The sequence below is a fragment of the Maylandia zebra genome, linkage group LG5 (assembly GCF_041146795.1).
Source record: "Maylandia zebra isolate NMK-2024a linkage group LG5, Mzebra_GT3a, whole genome shotgun sequence".
Lineage (NCBI taxonomy): Eukaryota > Metazoa > Chordata > Actinopteri > Cichliformes > Cichlidae > Maylandia > Maylandia zebra.
The window spans coordinates 37,114,863-37,138,906 of NC_135171.1; the positions used below are offsets into that span (position 1 = coordinate 37,114,863).

The window sequence follows — 24,044 nt, forward strand, 5'->3', positions numbered from 1 at the left end:
GAACTAGTAAGTTACAGTAATCCATAAAACAAAAATACAAGCTCTAGACACAAGAAAACAAAGCTAACATTAAGGCTGGCCTGTTTTGGACCAGGTGTCAGAGGCTTTATGGCCTCGGCTCAGGTCCAACCAGATGTTACATCCCCACATGGCATGCTGAAGTTAAACTGCAGGTTTTGACCGAGACTGGGAGAGCTGGTACAATGGCTTAGTATTGGGGTTCATGTTTAAGTTAATCTTATGGATTTTTTTTATACATTAATCCTAAAATGCTAAGAAGGAAATGGATCAGCATTGATCTTGCTTTCAAAAACATACTGTTGGCCAAACACATGAAAAGGAAGGAATATGCTTAGTTCACAAGCAAACCATAAAAAAACTACAAAACAAATATAAAGCCGGATTAAAACGTCTTAAAGCTTCCAGGAAAAAAATCTGTGGGATTTTGGACCGTTTAGTATCCGTGCACTGATTTCTCAGCTAGTGAATGTGGGACATGTGAGAAAGGACAACTCTGGACCATGTCCCAACCTGACTCTCTTAACATTTTCTGGAGTTCATGCTTGAAAGCAGCACAACTGTAGTAAAAATCTACTTTTTTCTAAACCTTGACTATGAAGATGACTAATCTGTCACACTCGGATTTTGGCGATCCAATCACTCAAAGCTGAGTACCATAAAAGAAAAACAACAACAACACGGAGCTGTGGGCAGGCTTTGCCCAGCTGTATAAAAGACCAGAGCTCAACAGCCGCTGAGAGAGACAGATAAGTCAAACAAAGAGGCCGGCTGTGCTCAAAACAATGTGGAGAATGAGACAATGATAGTAATGGAGGATGGGTAAACGTGTGAGCTGAGGTGTGTTTTGATGAGTGTTATTGTTGTGTATGAGTACTGTATGGTTTTAGCAAACATACGGGTAAGAACACAATGTATTCCTTATTATATATCTTGGGAAAATACGCAGCGTACTGTAGCTGCAACAGAAAATGCTGTGGAAGGAAAATGTAGATTAGAGTGATTTAAAGTCTCAACCAAATCGCAATAGGCAAAAGACTGTTTTTGTTAGTGAAATGTTCTCATTTACATCCACACTTCTTCAGACTGAGGCAAAGATGGGGGGTGGAAAGCCAGAGAAAGGAGAAAATAATGACTATGACAGACAATTCATGGAGAGAGGCAACGCCACCCATTGCTTGTCCACCCACACACCTAACAAAACAGCAAATGCATTTCTTCTTCTTTTTCTCTTGAGTATCACTTTTTGACTTTTGGGTTTAGAATTGGAAAATTACACAATCTTTCCATAAAATTTGCACAAGTTAAATGCCGTTTTTTTAGGGCGGGTAGAAAAGTGGTATCCGTCTGTGTGCCCTCATGCTTAAGTCTTGGACATTTCAGCTTAACACTGAAATGACTTAATGCAATGTGAGAAGGAAGGTAATGCTGCTGAACAAAAAACAAGGTCTGTGCCATACCCTGACCTGGCACCTATTTTAGTCACGTTGAGCCAAGTGATTTAGTCCTCTGCACTACGTACAGACTATTGGTAACATGCCACCTCTTTCATCAACTCTGAAAATACAAGTGTTAATCTTCTATTTTCAAAGTCACTATATATCAACCCAAAACTACTACTTACGCAATTTTACAGCGTATTAATTATATGTTGATACTTCTTCTCCACATCAGCCCAGTGAATAAAGGTTTTGTCATGGGTCACCGACTGGGTTTCTCAGGTCAGTGAACCACTGGAGGAGAGCTCTTAATAACGCACTTTGCAAGGTGAGACAAGTTACAATATCACTGGCCTGCAACAGGAAGGACAGCCAGAGTGGGGGTGCCTACTGATGCTAAAATGTCTCTCGATACCCACTAACACTCCGGGTTGTTACTTGTATTGACTGCATAGTCTCGCTTGATTAAATGATGTGACCCTTTCGTGTCCACACACGTAAACATATAAGCAAGAACATTCAAATTCATTCATAAGCACACGGTCTCACTGAACCCCTGGGGCCAGATATCACAGACCTCGCCACTGGAACTAATAGAGCACTTCCTGCAGCAAACTCTTGAAGCAGCTGCTCTGTTCTGTGTGTATATACGCATGGTGAAACAGGGGGTATTCTCTGTAGTACGCAAGGGTCATGGTGGTCTGTTTCTCTATGTATTACTTTGCTTCTGGCAGAGAAACTCAGCTGGGTTTGAGGTCAGAAGAAAAAAAGCTTCAGAAAGCTGTAAGGCAAGCAACCTTGTAGTTCAGCAGACACAATGTCTGCAAGACACCTGGCACGCACATGGAGACACGTTCACTTCCTTAGACTCAAAAATACTGTACGCTTGTGAAGTGTGCAATCGAAAACTTCAAAGCCACATAAATTTAAGACAAAAACTATAACTGCTCAACAGGAATGAATGTAAGTGGGATCAAATTTCTGAATAAAAGAAGCTTGAATGTCCTCTGCACAAACACATACACTAACTCACAGATACAGCACGGTGCCTGTTGTCAGGAATATGACACAGTCCAGCAGACCAGACAAGGGTCTCTGGTTTGAGTCTGTGCAGCCGACAATTAGTCGCTCCTATCTCCCCGATGAACTGGCCTGGTCTGGTGTGACACTGGCCAGGTCTCTCTGCCTTTTCTCTTTCTGCGTCTCCAGTCAGATCCTCCCCGCGCACAAGAAACATGAACACATCCCCTGCATGGCACTGTAAAAGGCCAACTCAGACAAAATATACAGCAATGCAACAATGTGACATTTGCACTAGTATCAACGTCTCCACTGATGTCAGAGTGTAACATGCAGGCACAGCGTGAAAGACAGACACAGCAGTTTCCCTCCTCTTCCCATATGTCTGGGATACTGTACAGCAGATGCACACGTCTTCTTTACCTAGTTTCTTCTGCTCTGCTTGCCATGTGGAAAAACTGATTACTATCTGAGGAAATGACAGCTGAGAGAGATAAGCCCCTTTCACACACAAAGTCACTCTAATTGCTCAGTTTTTTAAAAAGAAATCTGGTTGAGGTTGCCGTTTTGGCTGTTCACACATGAATCCCACAGAGGAAAAAAAAGTATGCTCCAGATATCACAGCCAATCCAGCTAGATTAAACTTTGTGGAAGAACACATTTGGCTCCTTTGCACCAATTTTGGGGAATGCTGCAACTTTTTTCTCATAGTAGTTATCTTTTTTTTCCTGCATACTGAGACAAGCAACTATAGGACAAACATACATTTCACTAATAAGGTAAGGAAAGAGAATGGTGAATGTGAAACAGAAGAGCAAAAATGTTCTGTTTATTGTAGTTTCTCTAAGAAAAGTCAAACCACACAGTCTTGGTTAAATGTTAAAATATTTCTAAACATAAGTACAAATTAGTATTTTTTAAAAGGCAATTAATATTTTGCCCATATGGCAGGAGACATTTTCTGTGCACAGGTAAAAGAGGCTTCTACCTCACTCAACAAGGATGAAGAGATAAGGATGAGGCACCATCTGTACAGCACAGAGCAGCTCTGGGATTTAGGATGGAACACACACAGAAACACACAAACTAGGCACATAAAGTGGACTATCTGCCACACTCACTCACTCGTGAAAACAAGGCATTTTTCACACACAAACACAAAAATCCTCCAAAAACACAAACTGATATTGGAACACGCTCAGTCCTACCTCCACTCTAGTGTAGAGTCCACTCAGTCCTTTGAGAAACTCAGCTGCAGTATTGGGGTTTTGCTTTCTTATCCTTTGCTTTTTGTCCCTTCTTGTGACTCCGCACCTTCATATGTCAGGCATGTGTTTGCATTCCCACATATGTGAGCCCCAGTGTGGTGAAGGCCAGAGCCAAAGACACAGATGGCACCCAGATGGAGACAGATAACCGAGCAGACCAGCGAACACTGCACTACACGCACTCTTACTTACTTTTATTTCGCTCATGTGAAGCTCTCTCTATCACTCTTACTATCTCTGCTACCGACTCCGCCACGGCTGCTTTACTTAATTCTCTCTCTTTTGCTGACTGAATTTCCGTCCTCTCTCACGCTTGCTCTCTCAAGCTCTGTCTCCCACCCTCTCAAGCTCTCTTTTCCAGCTCTAGCTCCTCCCCTATTTTCCCACACACTGTCCCATCCTCTGTTTTCATGGGTCGAGTGTTCCAGCAACGTCACAACCCCCACTCCCCGAACCCCACTCCCCTTCCCCTGTGGATCCTGGCCAATCATCCACTGCTGACTGGCCCCATTCAACCTGCATTCAGTGCAATGGACCTTGCAATTAACATAACTAATTGCTTTGGCACCTAAAGGCTAAACAAGAGACTGTGCCAAGCAAGACAAAAGTACATGCATGTGTGTATGTGTAGAAGTGGGGGGCACACTCTCTCCCACCCCCTCAAGAGAGTGGGGATCTCCCCTTAAAATGTTTTTATACTAACAACCCTCCCTCCCCTTTTCAACCCTTTCGGTGTAGCCCTCTTTTTTTTTTCTTCAGTTCCTTAATGCAGCCAGCTCAACTCGCCTTGCCAGCAAATGGACTGAGGAGCACTTGATGAGCATGAATGAGTTATTCTTCTTTCCTCTTCTACTCTCTTGTCCTCTGCTCTCCATTTTGACTGAGTTAAACTTAAATCACTGCCTGATTTATGCACGAGACAAGTAGCAGGTTAAGATATTTGTGCCTAGCTGAGGCTGGGCAGTCTACACATACCCAGAGAAAATATGACCTGGATTCAGTTCATTTTAATATTTTTTTTTCTCACGTGAAATACTATGATCAGAAATACTATGATCAGTTAAATATAAGATCAAGTTTGTTTGTTTTTGTTTACTTTACTGTACTTTGATTGATTTATATAGCACTCTTCACAGGATGAAAACCACAAAGTGCTTCACAATAATATAAAACTGATAAACATAACACAGCACAATCAAACATACAGCACAAATCTAGTTAAAAGCTAGTCTAAATAAATGAGTCTTAAGATGATGTTTAAAGGAATAAATACAATCCAGGCAACGTAAAGATGGAGGGAGAGAATTCCACAACCTGGGGGCCATCGCTGTAAAAGATCTATCACCTCTGGTTTTAAAACGTGTTCGGGGGACTACCAACAGCCTTTGATTAGATGATCTCAGGCTGAGTGTAAGGTTCTAAAAGATCAGAAATATAGAGAGGAGCGTCACAATTCAAAGCTTTAAAAATCAGTACTAAGATTTTAAAATGAATTCTAAAATGTTCTGGAAGTCAGTGTAATGAGCATAAAACTGGTGCTCATCAATGTGCTCTTTTAATGTAACTAAAGACACATCCTCTACCTTCTGTTTTCGAGACCACTTTAAACCACTCTATGGGTTTTGGATCAATTTGACAAGGCAAAATAATGAGAATGTGCATTTAAACCAGACAGGTGAACATAACGATCCAGCCAAGGATGTTCACACATACACAAAGAAAGACAATATGTGTTGAACTCTAATAGAACTATCCCCAAACTTTCCCCAAACAACTTCTAAATATGGAACAATTTGCAATCTATCTGGTCCACAGAAGAGTGAACAGGACCCTGAAGGGCAAATTTTAATGTTCTCAGTGAAACATGGTTCAAATGTTAGATTTTTAAGGCTTTTTGATTGAAGTTGTTGTGAAGTTTTTGAATCAAAGAATTGCTACAAACACATAGCAGTCAAAACCAGCCACAAGAGCCAGTTTTAATATAGCCACATTATTACACAGCAATCATCCACAGTTGTTTCTGTTAAGATCAAGTAAACACAGAAAAGAAATGTACCTATAGTAAACTATACAGTCATAAAAGACTTCACTGGGGGTGTTGATGTTGCTGTGGGCTGTCAAAACCTAAATTGTACTGAATATTCTCCCTTAATAACCTCTTTCTCTGCTCCTCTGTTGTAGAAGGCCTGCTCTATTCAGGGTGCATCTGGTCAGTCAGCAGGCTCAGAGGAAAGACCAGGTGGTTGTGAGAAAGGGAGAGAGAGGGGGTGAAAAGGTGGGGAAATTAGGAAGCCCAAGCATATGAAGCTATACTGTTACCAGTACGTGATGGCAGCACATACTGGAGGAGCTAACGCCAGTGATAGATATCAGATACTAACTGATTTACATGTACAAGCATGGTCTTTAGTCTTTTCCACCAATATTGGCTTGAAAGTCCTCATTGAAAGCCCAAATTTAAGCAACGTCACATTTGACCAACATAAATATTTTCAGAAAAAGGTTATGTTAAGGTTAATACACACAGCCAAAGCTTGGTCAGTGTATGCCATTTGCTTTATAAACATTCTTTTTCTAGGGTTCGCCAAATAAAAGACAGCTATCTTCAGGTGAGAGTGTTCTTAAAAGCAATAGAGGCGAAATGATTTGTTTCAGTGCAAGAAAAATGATTAATTTGAGCTGTTGTATAATAAAAATACAGAGCTGAAAATGAGCATAATAGGACATTTGAAGGATAAATGATTTGCATATAAATACTAAATATACAAAGCTGCGTGCTACATTACCCAAAAAGCTCTTTGGAGAAGTAAGGTAGGCAGAAGATGAAACAGGCGAATACATCCATTCTATTGATTACATGGATGGATGTATGGATGGTCTGTTGGCACAGGAAGGCTTAACAAGACTATAATGTGTCATTTTAGAAAGTGGTTCTCACACAATCCCCTTTATGCAGTTTTTGGACAGACAACTGGAAAGAAACCATGTCCCTGTCCTATCTATCTATCTATCTATCTATCTATCTATCTATCTATCTATCTATCTATCTATCTATTATACCTGATCTTAGTTTTATCCAAAATTTATAAATAAAGTTTTGATTGACTGATATTGTTTCTTTCCATCCTTATCGTCTGCCCCGCCCCTTAGTTTCACCTGTGTTTGATTGTTTCCACCTCCAGTGCCTAATCACAAATCATCCCTGCATATGTGTATATGTATATATTCTGTAACCAGCTCCATCTTTGTCTAGTTCTTCTCAAGTACCTCCTTTTGGATTTCTGTTTTACGTTCACTTTTTAGACGTGCTTTATTTTTATTTTGTTGAATCAACCATTGAAAGGTTCACCTATAATGTATTTATTGTGCCTAAATTTCATTTCTCTCTTCAAAAGTTTTACATAACAGTGTCCAATCCATTGTTACACACTGTGATGGTTCAACTTTTCTTTTTACAACAAACCCTCTGCTGAGATTTTGAGATCACTACACTCACTACACAAAAACTCTTTCCAGAAGGGTCCCAAATAAGGAAAACAATATATTCTATGTTAGCCTGTATTAGTTCTATAAAAACTTATCATGGTGCATGTATATATTTTATGCGTTCTTTTTACTGTAGCTGCTCAAGCCTCTTGCAGCTGTTTGTCATTGTGTGTATGTGTGAGAGATAAAGAGTGAGACAGAGACAGAACCAGAGACTGTGCAGCATCTGTTACTGTTCACACGCTCCCGAGCCAAACTTCTACTTTTAGAAAAAGTAAACAACATTTTTTAGAAAGGCCAGAAAAAAATTAGTGGAAGATGGATGAAAAGGGGAAATATATGGGAATATGGTGATTGGGTAAACAAGACAGAACATTAGGTCCTCTGTGTGTGCCTGTGTGTGTGTGTACACATTCAGGACCGCTGAATGTTGATGGGAAAGAACAGAAAAAAAGTTGAGCGTATCATGTGTCTATCCCTTCATTTGGATTGCTTTATTATACCCTGCTGAGTACTTGAGACCAATCCGAAATTAATTCCATCCAATCATTTTTAACACAGTTTTACACGGTTGGATCACTGAATGCATGTGTTTCTAGTGAAAACTGTTTTCTAATGGGTCATTATTGTGATGACAGATACGTTTATAGCTCTACAGCATATACAAGTGGCGCAAGTACAGAAAGTAGAATACCGTGTTTTTACACTCACATAGCTGGTCCTCATACAAAAAACAGGAATGCAGAAATACAACAACAATGGAATCTGCCAGTATGATGCCTCACGTAAAGAAAATAATAATCCGACACATTAACAAAATTGAATTAATCCAAATATACTAGTGGTTCTAGAGGCTACTCATATGTTGATTGTGCATGCAAATAATTTACTGGGTAACGTGGCTGAATGTTTAAGGAACTTCAACTGTATGTTGAGGCCAGCCAATCATTTTACCTTTGCAAGCGTAGTAGGCGGGCCCAGGTACGTACGTTCTTTTAGAGCAGAGCTACAGATTAAAAATGCCCAAGGCGAAGCGTTCAAAGTCTGGCTGTACTTCACAGCAAAAGATGCAAACTCAGCAGCCTGCAACAAGTGCTTTAAGCTGATACTGTGCAAAGGAGGTAACACCTCGAATCTGATGAAACACCTGGCGACGCATAGCGTTTTTTTAAAAGCCGAGAAATGCGCCGTATTTGATAGCTTGCTGCAAGAGCTCACACCGAGCACATCTACTGCGGGTGTGGTGCCTGTTATCGGACCCGGAGTTAGCAACATCCCCCAAAAACCCGAAGAGAAGAGTCCTGGCCCCTAGCCCTGCCAGTGTAGCAGAAATGATGATGATGGCCGCAGCATCATCTACTCTGCATGAGTAGCTTAATGTTGTTCGTGTGTAATTTGCGTTGAGTAGGCTAACCACATTATTACATTAATGCATGTAAGGTGAACTAGCAAACACCGTCGTAGTTACATGCGGCTGTCTTCTTGTGTCATGGCAGATACTCCCTTCACCCTGGCCAAAAAGGCTAAAATGACAAAAGAAAAAGTGGAAAACAGCTAAACACGAGAGGTTTTTGGACAAAGTTTGTGTTTTTTCCATTGTTTAAGCACTGCTTCCAGCCAAGAGTGATGCCATAAATCCCCTATAGCTGCAGAAAAGGCTAACATTGTTATCTTTTTACAAAAAAAACAGCTAAACATGAGAGGTTTTTGGACCAATTTTGTGTTCTCCATTCTTTAAGCACCGGTTCGAGCACTGTTTAAGCACCGGCACTGTTTCAAAAGTACCGGTTTGGTACTGGTATCGGATAAAACCTAAACAATACCCATCCCTATTCAACACTACAAGATAATAATAATTCTGGTCCCACACACACTGAATTCCATATTCATTATGAAAACTTTTTATTGAAATCCCACTAAATGTTTAATATTTCCACCATCAGTTTCCTAGCAGATATAGATTTTGTAATTTTTACGTATGTACCTCAGACCTGAACTTTCTTAAACACTGCTTCAGTGAGGTGTATATGAAAATGCAAAAGTCTGGCACAGTCATATCTTACATTAACCTCCTTTAACCTCTCAGCACTCCAGTCTGTTGTACTTGCCTGCTTCAACCTCTACCCAGGCAGAAGCTTCACCTAAACCAAATAGATTATTTCCCACAGTGACATGCCATTTGACCATCTCCTGCTGTGTTCATGTCAGAAACATGAAAAGGGCAGCAAGCATGTAACCTAATTCACTAGACATTATCCTAAAATCATGTAAAAACAGTTCCTCTTGCTCTGTGGATCTCGGTTAGTTCGTGCGGGCATACTCAAATGTCTCTTTTTGTAAATCAGGCTAGTCAGGCCAGCAAAGAAAGGAGGTAGTTGCCAGGCTAGCTGATAAGAATTATGGGTAATTTTCCATATTGTTGCTATTTTTCCCGCTAAATCTCATCATTGCTGCCCCTCTTCTCTTTACGCATCTTACCAGCATGGACCAGCCCCCCTCGGTTTCCTTTCCCTCTATACCTCCATCTGATCACTGTTCAGAATCCTGATGTTGGCTAATTTGACACAGCCATAGATTTCCCTGTCTGATCTTGAAAGAATGCATTTTCCATTACATTGTCTACACCACATTTATCTAAGGTCTACTGCTATCTGATGGACCATTTACTGTAATAAAAAAAAGAAAAAAATACAGATAGAGGCAAAAAATAGAGATCAAATAAGATGCTTCTCGGTAGTAATCAAGGGTAAAGTGAGGGCTATTTTCTCTCTGTCTTTGGGATCAGATAAACAATAGGTCATGCAAACAAAAAACAGACAGTGCAAAGCTCCTTTTTACCGTATGTGTTGGTTATTGACGGTGGGAAAGTATTGGAGGATGGTAAGATTCCCAGAATCTTCCAAACACAAACTCTTACTTCTGTTTTAATGTCCTTAATTTTTATGGAAACTGAATAAAACACTGAAGTCATTATTTTCTTCCATTATTAGTTAAATGGAAGTTCACAATCTAAAAGCTGTGTCTTGTAAGCAATGTTGATGAATGATAATTAGACACTTTTTCACCAAAAATTAACAACTGATGCCACCCGAAAAGTGCAAAGTGCAAAGGTTGCAAACCAAAGAGTGCCAGTTTATGTTAAGCTGATCTCTTCCTTGTTTGTCACAGAAAGGTCATTCACACACCAAACTGACTCACCCTGCAGTGAGATGATGTTTTTTGGCTTTCTTGATGTTTTGAGTTTCAAATAACTGAAAATTTCCACAAAATCCCTCAAATCCTTCCCTGTTCAAGTGAATTAGAAGGCTAAAAAGGACTCATTTTTAATGAAAAATGTGTCTTCAATCTACTAATAAACCCACAATGATCACTTTACAAGCATCATTTTACACCAGATCATAGGGAAATTTATCTTCTTTCAAACAATGCATTCCTCCAAGCTAACGCATGTACACACTTTGATTTAGATGTATTTGAGTAAGAGAAGGGCTATGTAAATGCCAAATTGACTCCCATTATGATTCAGTCAAGGAGTTTAGGGGAAAAGCATAAACAAGCTGCTTTTTATTTTTCCATTTTACTTCCCTTACCACATTTTTAAGACTAGGAACACAAAAAACAGCAACTTCTTGTGACTCTTATGGTTTTTTAAATCATGTTGATACAACTTGTGGTTCTGAATTTATAAGCTTTTTCTTGAACAGCAGAGCTGAGAGAAATTTTACACAGACCTCTCTGGTTACACAGACACATGCCATCCCCATAGTAGCCAACTGCTGAGGTGCAAGCTATTGACAGTTGATGAACTGATTCATTTGAATATTACCATATGTCCCTTGTCTCCTTCTCAGAAAATTGGACAAATGGCTAATCTGTACACATTTCCAACCTAACTAAACTTATCTATCCTTCTGTTGGTGTCCCCGACTGTTTGTGAATCAGTTATCTAAGCTTGACCATTTTATTGGGGCCACCTGTGGCCAAGCAACAGTCTGACTGCAATTTGTCCAGAAATTACGTAGTCTGATTTGCGCAGCAGTATTGTATGGCCCTTAAACCTCAGAAAAGAAGGCGTAAGTGATGTGTTTCTTTATCATGCTTTAATCATTACCACCTAAAACGTCAAACATGACTTAATAAATACTTTACTACGAGACAGTTTTATAATTCTATTGACTTAAATTTTGGGTAGTGATAGCAGGAAGTCTTTCCTAACTGTAAATGCTCAAATTTAACACTAAATTGAACTCACACTGAAAGGAAGGCACATGCATGCTCTCTGGCTCTCTTGCAAAAAAAGCTATGCACACAGATGGCTCAGTTAGACTGAGCTGCAGATGCGTTTGCGTACAGAGCTGTTCCCTTCAAAACTTCCCGTACCAACAGATTTTCACTCCCAACTCATGGCATTACTGAAACTTGCTCAAGAACTCCCTCTCTGTCATATTTCAGCACAAAGGGGAACCCCTTTAGCGAATTATCTGATGCATCATGTGCAGACATGCAAAGCACAGATACAGTACGTCTGTCTAAGAGGTGTCTGTCCAAGGAGCTTGGAAAGAAAACACAAAGCAACTGGACTACTTTAAGTCCAGTCTTAGAGACTTAAATATGTCCAGCAACTTTTCTTTCCTAGCTCCTTACATCACAGATACAGTTTTACAGACTTTTTTGCCTGATAAAGAAGGAGAACAACCACAAAATGTGAACTTTTAAAAAATGCTGCATTGTTTAAAGTGGTAAACTGTGAAATGCTGAGTGCATTTACAGCATAATATAGGAACAAATCAGTCTGAACATATGAGATATGACATACACATTGTCTGCATTTCAAATGTATTGAGTTTTTAGGGAATTTCCAACGGGATGTATTTGTCGGTCAGTTATGGTCACACAGTTGGGATGAAAGGCAAAAGAGAAGAGAAATGTTTAAATTATCTGCATTAGTTTGAACAAGGCTATACCGACTCCCTCAAGACTTGTTCAAAGCTCATCCATCAAGACATTAAGAACAAACGGGTGACTGGTCAGGAGGGGTCCCACGTTGCTCTTACACAAAACAACTAGCGACTGGTACTTTACCCCCTCCTGACATCCCACAAGCTCAAACACGCCTCTCCCTTCACCTCTTCCCCCGGTCTACGGACCTGCCCTCACCCCACTCTGTCCTTCCATTCAAAGACTATTGTGCCCTCCTTTTCAGTCATCCTCATATCACCCATAACAAATGAGCCCCGTATTTTCTTCTTTCCCCTCCTCTTCTCCCCCCGCTTTCTTTTATTTTTTTCCTTTCTCTAACTCGCTCTCTTTCTCTCCTTCACTCAGTGCCGATGAAAGGCAGGCATTGAGCCGGCAGTGGCATTCCAAAACCTCAGGCCTCGGCTCCACTGTGTCTGGCTATTCAACACTGCTGGGAGCCATTAGTTTAAGTAAGGCCTGACCCGCCTGCTCACCCACGGAAAACCATCACATCTCCTATTACACTCCACGCACGGAGGGGAGACACAAAGCTGCTCTTTGGGTGCGACAAGTGTGTTTAAGAGAGCAAAACAAGATGGAGACGAACAGAGACGAGAAAGTGTAAGAAGTGGGAGATTCACGCATAAGTGTGTGTTTATGAGCGAGAGGGAAAGTAAGTGAGAAAGCGCTTGTGTGTTGGTATGAGGGAGAGTGAGAGAGTGGCTGCATGCGTGCTTGAAATTTATGAGCGGCGGGTCACACGCTCGCTTGGCTGCATCTTCCTAAAGTTTCCACACAGCAAAGCCAAGTGCATAGCCAGACGCCAAACCCTTCTCACCAATAACGCCGCTTAAACGATATTCAACAACCACACACTTTTCAAAGTCTCTCCAGCTGCTCTCTTGTTTAACTTATGTAGCAGATTCCCTGTCGGGGATATCCATCTATGGCGCTTATAGTTAAATCTTTAAATGCAGCAATTTTGCTAATTGGAAAATGATACCGCAGATCAGAAGTCGCTCTGCGTTGCCAGCCTCACCCAATTGTCGGCACATAAACATGAATAGCTCTCATAAACAACTCCATGTTTGGGAGACGTTTTGTGTTAAAAGAGTGCGTGCTTGCTAAAACTTGGACAAGCCCACACACAGATGTAACATATACAGTGAGTAACTACATTCTGCACATTCCTTTAAGGACAACAGGATATACTTTAGTGGCAGTTTTGTTTAAAGCAGGGAACGAATAACAGAAAAGTTTTGTTTTTTCCACATCTGAAATTCATAATTTATATAATACGGAATTATTTCTTTGCAAAGGACGTCACTTTAAGATGACAAACTTGAACCTCCAAACCGTTCATCTTCTCTGCTCATTAATACACAAAAAAAACCTGTCATAACAGAAGATTTTCTTTTGATGAATTAAAATGTCCAAAGGTTTAGTTTTAGCAACCTTCTCTCAATTTCACTGAGCTCTAGAAATAGCATGACTATCACTCTGTTTTCAGTATAGTAGTCCCACACGTCAGTGCTATCACTGATTCAGTTAAACGCACACTGCCGTGAGCTGAGCTGAACAGTTGTTTTTTTCTATAAGGAATATGATGACAACAACACCTATGATTCAATGTTACTTTAGACTGTTTTTGTACCTGATGTGTGAAGTTCCCTGCTACCAGCAGGTCATTCTCTATGAACCTTATATCTCTCTTTCTCTCCCCGAGGCTGCAGGAGCAGCTGTGTTGTTCTCTTCCCTGGCGATGGCCACACCTGTGATCTGCAGGTGGTTCATCTGGCAGTGGAGCCGGGAACACCTGGCCTGGCTGAGATAGAGCCTCCAGGCTTTACTTTCAGTGTGTGTTTGTGTGTGCGTAATAGTGTTTGGGATTTCTGAAGGGCTCAATTAAAGCTGAGGGAAGATAACGGCTGGCTTTGCTAACACACACCCACGCACACATTCAGGGGCATGTGTTGGCATTTCCCTAGGTTAAGCCTCAGGGATGTTTGGACTTGTCAATGTTGCAGTATAATTTTCAGATGTGTCTGCTGAAGACTAATAGAATGACGGTAGTATTTACAGTTTTGCTCGGTGTGATTCCTTTTCTTTTAAAGATATAACAAACAAAGCCAAACCTCCTCCTGCTTTCCCAACCGTCATGCTTAATCTTGTGAGCCAAGTCCCCTAAATATCCCAGCGAACAATAGGGGACTGTGGCATCACCTGCTTTGCCGTTGCTTTGCATACTCACTGCGGGTATGACATCTTGCTACAGTACTCTGCTGGGACAAACAAGCAAAGACAATAAGCAGAGACACCAGCTGAGGACAAGATAATAAACAGTTGCACCGAGAACATGTTGAGAGCAAGCACAGGCAGTCTACAATGCAAGCTTGTGTATGTGTCTACGATTAGCAGGCAAGGAATCAGAGTGAGGACACATGACGTGAACTTGACAAAATTCATAAAATTCACAGAGGAAAAGAACAGCTTGAGAGTTATATTGACTTTGGCAAAAATCACACATTCAGTGTTGCATTCACTGCATGCGTGTGTGTGCGTCAAATATGAAAAGAATATCGGGCCAAGGCTTTACATCATCTCCATTCAACTATTTGTCATGGGAAGAAGTGATATACTGGGTCAGACACAAGCTGTGCTTGTTGCACATGCTTACCATAAACACTACACATGTTACAGCTGACAATTAATGATTATTTTGATGTATTACTTGAATATACAAACAAACAAAACAAGACTTAAGGAATTTATTTATGTTAAAAAAATGTTTCAGAAGTGACAAATTCAACAGGGGGAAAGGAGATTGGTTTTAAAGCTGCGATATTGCTTTTTCATCTTGTCAGACCCTGCACTGTGTTTTCTCACATGAGTCTTCAATAATAACTCATACACAGCTGGATGTCAGCTTTCTTCTGGCCAGTGACAGGCAAGCTGCAGCTGTGTTTAGCTGGACTCAACACAGTAGACCAGACAGATGAGTGCGGATGGAAAGAGGGGGAAAAAGGTCAAATAAATAGAGGAAAAGGGGACAGAAACATAGGGAGGGAAGAGAGGGAACAAAGAAAGGATGGATGGAAGGAGAGAGAAACATGAGACAGAAACAGGGGGTGAAAAAGGAGGCGTGGAGAAAAGGGTAACCAATGCTAACTCCTCTTTGTCTGAGCCAAGTGGGAAATGATGGAAGGGGGTGAAAGGCATGAGAAGTGGGAACAGAGAGACAGGCATTAAGAAAGCATAATGTGGTAATCCATTTCTTTCACTTGCTTTTTCTTTTTTTTCTCGGCCAAATTGCTCTGAAGTGACTGGACACTTTTGTTCCTAGCCAGTGTCCCTCCACTTAAAGTCGACAAACAAATAAATGCCTGCGCACAACCGCAGGACTTGCATTTCTTCCTCAAAAATGATAAAGGATGCTTGGTTTTTTTGTTGAGTTTTTTTTTTTCACACGACAATTTAAAGGAAAGACTGTTAACAGATGAACACACAAAAGGGAAAGAGGCTTTAGTCCCTTTTGGCCGAGTCCTTAAAAAGCCATATGACAAGTATGCAAAACCACTCTCAAATCCTGCAAGCCGCCTTTTTGGAATAGTCAAATGTGTCAAAGCGATGTTTACGCTACCAGTGACACCTGAGTACAGAGGTCATGGCGGTGGTTGGCAGTATAACAAAATGAGAGTATTAACAACACTCAGAAACCAAGCTGAGACCTGCAATCAAGACTGAAAGGCACAGCTGGGTTATCTTTCAAAGGTGGAGAAGTGATGTTTTGTTAAAAGAGTAGACGAGCACGGACACTCTTAATATCTCCCGTCTCCTGTACGCCTTCTATTTCTGAGGATTGTTATTGCCGGGTGATCCTCAGTGCAAGATCACATCTGGATCCTATTGTCTCCGCCGCTCTGTGCAGTACCGCACAGCAACAAGAAACAGCTGTGCAAAACTGGCTTCAATTAGCCTCACATTCTCCCTGACAGTTAATCTCTTTCTACTCCCATTCTCTCACTGTTGTGTTCCTTTAACTGTTAGGTCACTTCTGTCTTTCCCCCCTTTTTTTTCAAACCTTTGCTTCAGGTTGCCACACTGTCTGAAGTAATAGACATGGGATCACAGAGGATTGAATTGGAAACAGACAATGGGACGGAAAAGCTCAGAGGTCTCACGAAACATAAAACATGACAAATCCCATCTGTTTAAATGGACTGATGATGCAGTTTGCAGCGGTTTAGGCTGCAGAGATGATATATTTTCATTTCCTGTAAGAAGGGAGTAAATTCTGTTTATTACAGTCAGAGTTCATTTCCATCTTTGACTACAATTTTCACTGTAAATGACGATTAGCACTAGATATATGGCACTTGCAATTAAAGTCTATTCAAATTGTCTTTTCAGATTATTACTCAGACAGATGGTGCCAGAATCTTTGCTGTGTATGACACATTTGCCAAATCGGGCTACAAAGTAACCCGATAAATCCAGACTTTAAACATCTCTTTAACCACTAAAACCACACTTAGCAAACACTCCAGTGTGATCCAGCAGTGGAACATGCTGAATAAAATGTTGTCGCTCACAAGTAATTAATCAATCTCAACTAAACTCAAACTTGTTTAATTGTCCACAGTCTTGACTCAGCTGAACTGCAAGCAATCCAGCTCAGAACGGCCCTGTGATAGGAAATGGGAGCCAGATTTAAGGCAATGGAGTCGATCTGATGGGCTTGATGAGCAAATCTGCAAGGTTCTGCAGTCATTGTAGCCTTGGGGCCTGAGTAAAACACTAACAGGTGGTAGTGCTGGTTGAAAAGACCCACGCAGAGACCAGAGGGAGTGAGAAGGATACTGGGCTCACAGCCTGACACACAAAACACACACGCACACCCAAGTACATGCATTATATGAAAACACAGCCAACCACATGCATGACACACACCCTTACAAGCTACAAGCATTTATAACACACTGGGAAAAAAATATTTTCACACATTACAAGATACATAACACATAATGCAGACACAACTGCATGCAAGCTATCAGTCTACACGAACAAGAAACAGTGCAGGGGTGACTCGAAAGCTCTGCAGGCACCTTTCTCTACCTCCAGGATGGGGAAATTCTCCCACATGGCAAAACACTAAGGGCCCACGTCTGGCAATGCTAACAACCCACTCAAGCCAAAACCAATTAAAAGTCTCTAATTCAAACCTGCAGGGCCCCTTTGTCGTTTATTTCCTTTTTTAATGTCAGAGGATTGGAATCTGACTCTGTACCCCAGCCCAAAGAGAACAAGAGAAGGAGGAGAATAATCTGAGTTGAAGATTATCCATATGTTTTCAAGTAGAGTTAATTAAATCAAGAGAGAATGGAAATGATCAACTATGGTGTAGCAATGTTGAAACAAATGCTCTTCAGTACATTTTTTCCCAGTGAACTTAGAACATCCATCCTTCCCAGAGGGCTTTTTAGCTTTCTGCATAGCATCAAATTACTCTAACTAAACAGCAATTACGGTAAAACAGAAGAGTACCCACATTTTATCCTTTCTGATTTAAGAGTGGAACCAAATTTTCCAAAACAATAATCACTTTCAAATCCAGCATCCATCATGTATGTAGTTTTGCATTACAGTACACACTCTGCTGCTCCCTGGTGGCCGTTGTAACTCTGTCATCATCATTACCACTCTCACCACCAAAACATCAGCATCTTATTAAGTTGATGTGTTTGTCATCTGATTATCTGTTATTCTGTGGTGAGAAAGAGGCCAAATGGAGTCCTCGCAGGGGGTCACGGAAACACATGTCCAGAGTCAAGCCTTCAGGCTCTGCTGACCCCACTTGCATCATATGTTGGTCACAATTGTTTCAACAGAAGATGCCAGACTCTTTATTGTGGTTCTCACATGTGGACTACTGAACAACTAAGTGATGCTATAAATCCAGCGTTTAAACACATCCATTCCCATCAAATCCACACTTAGCAGCACACATAAGTGGGATCCAGTCACACCACAGTCAAGCTGCCTTGCATGGCTGTACTATTGACCCTCAGTGTCAGCAGTACAGCAGGAAGAAACTACAGACAAAGAGGGAAAAAAACTCCTCCTGGCATAAAGCAGGAGTTCCAGCCTGGCTTCACACCGCCTGGTGTTTTTGTCTTGAAAAGCTGTAAACTCCAGATGGTGGAAAGAGAGGAAAAAAACTTAGTCTGGTGGATTAAGGGCTCCAAATCCTCCACTGAAAAGACACATAGACCACAAGCTGCTATTCAATCAAATGGGAGCATAATAGCCTTGTTGTGGGGGCTATATAAGGGATAATGCATCCAACAGAGTATGTGTTATGCATAGTTTATTCACTCTCTTTAATGGATCGTAATGAGCGTAAGATCTTACCAGACAAAAGGATAACCGAGTTTTTGTTTGCTCATCATAATGATTTGATGTAATGTGAAGTAACACGTTCAAAAGGTGTTTTTCCGAAGACTCAGCCTCCCCTCTGAGAGAAACTCTGATAACAATACTCTTTCCCTCACATATTAAGTAAATAAAGTTCTGCTTTATTTTCATTAGGAGGCAAAGACGTCTCTTTAACTGAGATCCTGGATTCTTAATTATGTAACGCGAGAATAGGACATACCGGCCATTTGTTCAACAGTATGCATAAAAGCGCAGGTGCAAAAAAATCAGGAACACACCTGTAAATATTCACTATATCAGATAAAAGATCGCATAGTCACACAGGATGCATTTCAATATGGAATAAATGCATTAAAGGTTCACTTACAAGTTAAAGCACTCGGCATTCCGACCATGCCCTTCGTCTTTATGAGTTTTCTTGCTCTTGGCGGAATGTTGGTTGGCGCTTCTTTTCAAGCACTTTCTCTCGCTTATTTTTTGGCAGACCTTCCTCCAAACCAAAAACCTTCTAAACACTTAAGAATAATGAAGAAACAATGAAGCACGATGTGCCGGAGACAATCGATCCAGTCCAACGCCAGGCATCAGGTATGTTTTCTCAAACGCAACAGAGAATATCTGAGTGGGCGGTACTAATTGTAAGCATTTAAGCAGAAAGCCAATAACGCTCGTTTGCAGCAGGGAAACAGTAATGATTAACTCCCAGCGGCAACAATAGGACACCAGTTCAGCTCGCATAATCGTCACAGCAGACACACTTCCATTGCCTTGAGCAAAGTCGTTTACGACCTCAACTTGTTGGTGTATTGATTTTGTTTTTCATAGCCTAAATCTATCGCTCGGAAAGCTTTCACAAATTGTCACTGAAACGAGCAAAGACGAGAGAACTATGGTGGATATTTACCCTTTAGGGATGAATTAATGTTGAACTTTGAACAATAAACTTGCACGCAAGTTAAAACAAAGTTGAATATTTTGTGTGTCATCTGTTGAGTCGAAGCCACAAATTGTTTTGGATTGCATCCAGAGTCTCACGTGTTATTTTTTTCTTTACCAGCGTAATATTTGGATGCTGGCTGAGAAGGCTGTCAACTGTACCACCCCCGAGACACGCATATACACACCCAGCCACCATCAGCTCTCCATCCACCCCTCCCGCACCCATCCACATATGCCACACGCTCCTGTCCACCCCACACCACCACCTCCTCCGCCTCTTCTCCCTTCCAGCAACCGCCCCCCCTTCCCCATCCTCCACTCCTGCCAGGCTGCCACCTGCTCTCTGCAGCATGCTGCACAGCTGCTGTGCTACAATGACAAATTAAGGTCCACCGTGGCAGGCAGGAGTCATTACCTACTACTCCTGCCATGGAAGACTTGAAGAGCTATCAGCTACCGGCGCTGTGTGCCTCCCCCCTTCATGTGCAAAGAAGGGGTAAGGGACACTAATCGTTTTAATGAGAAGCAGGAGATCAGGGGGAGTTACAGTTTGGGGACACATGAGCCAATATGCTGTGTCAGTCAGTGTCTGTGCAAGTCAGGTGTTATTGACTGTGCTGTTCTCACAAGCAACATAACAATGAAAGAATACACATTCACAACACATTCCTTATTATTTAAGATAAAACTGTTCAGAATCTTCAGATTTTACAAGAGTTGCATTTGCCACTCACTAGAGCACTTACTGTTCACATTCAGATAGCATTTTTCAATAGTTAAGTTACACTTATAGGAGAGTAACACAGTTTTAACTTTCTTTATAATAACATAAGAAGCCTATTTATAGTTCCGGTAAATAGGGTTGGTTTTATGCCTGACAGGCGTGGAAAACATACAGTTAAACACAGCACTGAACAATATAAGAAGTATGCAAAAAATAAGCATGCATGAGCATGCAAAAAATCTATTATTGTACGATCTACTGTACAATATAGAGCGCCTTGAGGTGACTGTTGTTGTGATTTGGCACTATATAAATAAAATTGAATTGAATTCAAATCTATTTATATGAGTCAACTCATTGTTTAAGTTGGACAGCGGTTGTAAACTTAAAATAAACACCCCAAATTGTAAACCACTTGTGCGCACACCTTAACTACTTAGCAGTACTACTTCAGACAGGCTTCACTGAAATACTGTAATGCCCCTGTATTGTAGTACATCTGTTATTATTTCAGTAGGGAACTCCATCAGTCACTGTGATCTAATCTAGTACTAATTCAGTGAGTCACCCTTTAAATGTATAAGTTTAAACAATATCTTTGACAGTGACAACAATGTCCTAACTCATCTTGTCAACTAGCCCTGTGACAGGTTAACAAAGAAGTGAGTAGTCAGTTGGCGGGAGACTGGAGTCAATGAAGAAACAGGCTTAGATGGTGGTAGGATTTTCAGTGGCCATTGTGGTCCCTCAATGTGACAGCTGGCCATTGCTCCCCCTTGAACCTCTTTCAGCCTCTTTGTCACAGCCTCTTTAATCAAACCAAGACTGTTACACAGCAAATACACTGACCTGAACTATAAGCTGACTGGATGACTAGCCAAATGTATTTGGAGCTGTTACAAGGTTTTAGCAATATGTAAACCCCCTCCCTGTTAAACTGTAGGACTAATATTAGCATGCGACCTAATGCATGAGCATTTTCATTTTTAAGTATAAAGAGAATGGTAAGTGGACTGGTTCTTATATAACGCTTTTCTACTCTCACTGAGCACTCAAAGCGCTTTATACAACTTGTGCATTTACCCAATCATGCCCATTCACACAAACACTTTATCTAAGGTTTTTAGGGCTTCTAACATTCACTCACATTCACACTCCGATGGATGCATTGGAGGGCAACATGGGGTTAATATTTTGCTCAAGGATATTTGGCTCTTATCTGATTTTTGTGACATGGTAATGATTAGAGGTTTTTGTGTTTTTCTTCTCAGTGTTGAGACATAGTATTCTCGAGCCTTTGGGTACGGCTTCTCCAAACTCTGTGGAGCTCAGTTATAACCAGCTTTGACCATTACTACACCAGCCCCCATATTTACCTATTCACTCTTCACTGTACAATGGTTGACCTGACAGATTCTTAATCCACATGAGAGATTGCCCTTTTTTCCAATAATGTGCTTTCTCAGCTCACTGTACAAAGTCAAGAGGGGGCAAGTCATTAGCTGGTACTGTTTACCCTACTTTCTCAGCAGTCGTGCCATCTGTGTGAGCACTGTAGGTTGCATAAGGCCTGGCAGATATGACACCTCCGCAAAACCTGTTCCCTTTCATCCATTGTTTTAGTCAGCTCCTCCAAAATTATCTCCTTTTTTTGTCTGTTCCCTCAGCTTTCTTTTTACAAATCCACCCTCCTCAGCTATTTTCTTTTTGCGATTATTTACCTTTACCAATTTTCCTCTATTATTTACACACCTCCTCTAGTCTCCTCCTGTCATCCCTGACAGCTGACAGGCCAGACCCTGCCTGGTGGTGACACTTCACCCACGCCGACCCAAGCCAGATCACTTGTCCATGTGTAAGCCAGAGCCAGGGCCAAGTCCAGGATTTCTACTGGGGTGTGGATGGGAGGCTGCAGAGGCAAGCAAGATGGCCCTAGTCATCATAATCATTCATTGCCTGCCGGTCCTTCTGTCCTTGGCCTCCTCCCACTCTTCATGCTTTTTTGTCATCCACATGTCAGGGCCACAAGGCACGCGTATCAGCTGAGCCCAGGATGGTCAGAGTCAACGGGGTCAGGTGGCAGACGCTTGGTTAATTCCTCTGAGACCACAAAGTGCTTGTGTCAACTCATACAGACACTGAAATACACAGATAAAGACAAACAGACATGCATTTGCATAGACACACATGCACCGCATTCAGTACGCAAAATAAGGCAGGCTCTATATAGACCATGATGTTAGAGAAGCTGATTGGGGGAATGGGGTGGGGGTATCAAATAGATAGATCAGCATTAAGAAGGAGGAGGGGAAGATTATAAACACACGAGCAGATGGAGAGAGATATATTCCTATTATGTAGATCCGTCTAACCCTCAGTGTGGTCTCCTCTCCTCCGCATGAATGTCTCATCCATATATACCTTTACATTATTCAGGAGGTTTTAATGAGAGTAACTAAATATTGCGGTGATTGTGGTTGCTGGGTTGTTTAGATGGCAGAAGGTGGGCCACAGGTGTACAAGCCTGAGACTTATTCTTCTGTTTGACCTCTCATTATCACCCCCAAATTCATTCATTGTTATCCTGTGTCCTTGGGTGTTCGGGAAGCAGGGCGGTATGTCTGTCTACTGTTGTCTGTTCACAGCACAGTCTGTCATTCATTTTTAAGAATAAATTATTCCATATTTTTAATCTATTATTATCCCCTCATCTGTCTGTCTGCTTCAGCTTATCCATCTGTTTTCCTGCCTTTTGCCCCATTTTTTTTAACCTTTCTCCTTTTTTTGCTCATTTAAGAACATTTTCAATGACTTTCAGGTGCTTAAAAATAACATAATTCCCAGTTGCTCTGCTAGATGAAAATGCCACAATCATCACTCGTCTATCTATATAGATATCCTTAGGATAGGATAGGATATCTATCTATCTATCTGTGTGAATGAGTGTGTGAATGTGTGTGTGAATGGGTGGATGACTGGATATGTAAAGCGCTTTGGGGTCCTTAGGGACTAGTAAAGCGCTATATAAATACAGGCCATTTACCATTTATTTATTTCTATCTATCTATCTATCTATCTATCTATCTATCTATCTATCTATCTATCTATCTATCTATCTATCTATCTATCTATCTATCTATCTATCTATCTATCTATCTATCTATCTATCTATCTATCTATCTATCTATCCATCCATCCATCCATCCATCCATCCATCCATCCATCCATCCAGCAGCCCGTCATGGATGGCTTGATGAGAGGTCTGGTCTGTTGTTACAGAGGAACAGGTGGGGCAGACTAAACAGTCAGCACAGGGTTGAAATGAACACATACACAAAACACACACACATGCAAGCTGCAGGGAGGCAGGCTGTCAGCCGCTCAGACACTAGTCCATATGGTAGACCTCTGGAGCTGTTGCCCTTAGCAGAGTAGGGGAGGGAAGCAAAGATGCTTGGAGGATGGCAGGAGAAGGCAGAAGGATGCAGGGGGACGTTGAAACTAATCAGTAGGGCTCCCCAACTGTCCACTGTCTTTGGGGAGTTGAGATATGCATATATGTGACTGACTGAACTAAGGGTGCAGAGATGATAAGTTGGGGGGTTGTAGTCTGTTTGTCTGCTTGAGTGTGTGTGTACATCCATCCATTCATTTTCTTAACCGTTTATCCAACTGTGGACATGGGAAGGGGGCTGCATTCTGTCCCAGCTGGCGTTGGGTGAGAGGCAGAGTACCCCCTTTACAGGTTATAAGTT

The 24,044-nt window shown here is 41.3% G+C and overlaps 1 protein-coding gene across 3 annotated transcripts in view; it reads right to left on the bottom strand.

The window, feature by feature from the left end:
- The window catches only part of cbfa2t2 (CBFA2/RUNX1 partner transcriptional co-repressor 2), a 35,931-nt gene extending 16,690 nt beyond the window's left edge, over positions 1 to 19,241 (bottom strand). Inside the window, exon 1 of one of the 3 annotated variants that reach the window (XM_076884304.1) lies at positions 18,994 to 19,241. In XM_076884304.1, the coding sequence (XP_076740419.1) occupies positions 18,994 to 19,021 (28 nt within the window). In that variant the 5' untranslated portion in view covers positions 19,022 to 19,241. Of the gene's footprint in view, positions 1 to 3,686; positions 4,078 to 18,993 lie in introns of those variants that run through there. The other 2 variants (XM_004547644.3, XM_004547645.5) reach the window with 2 other exon arrangements.
- Between the last annotated feature and the right edge of the window lie 4,803 nt (positions 19,242 to 24,044).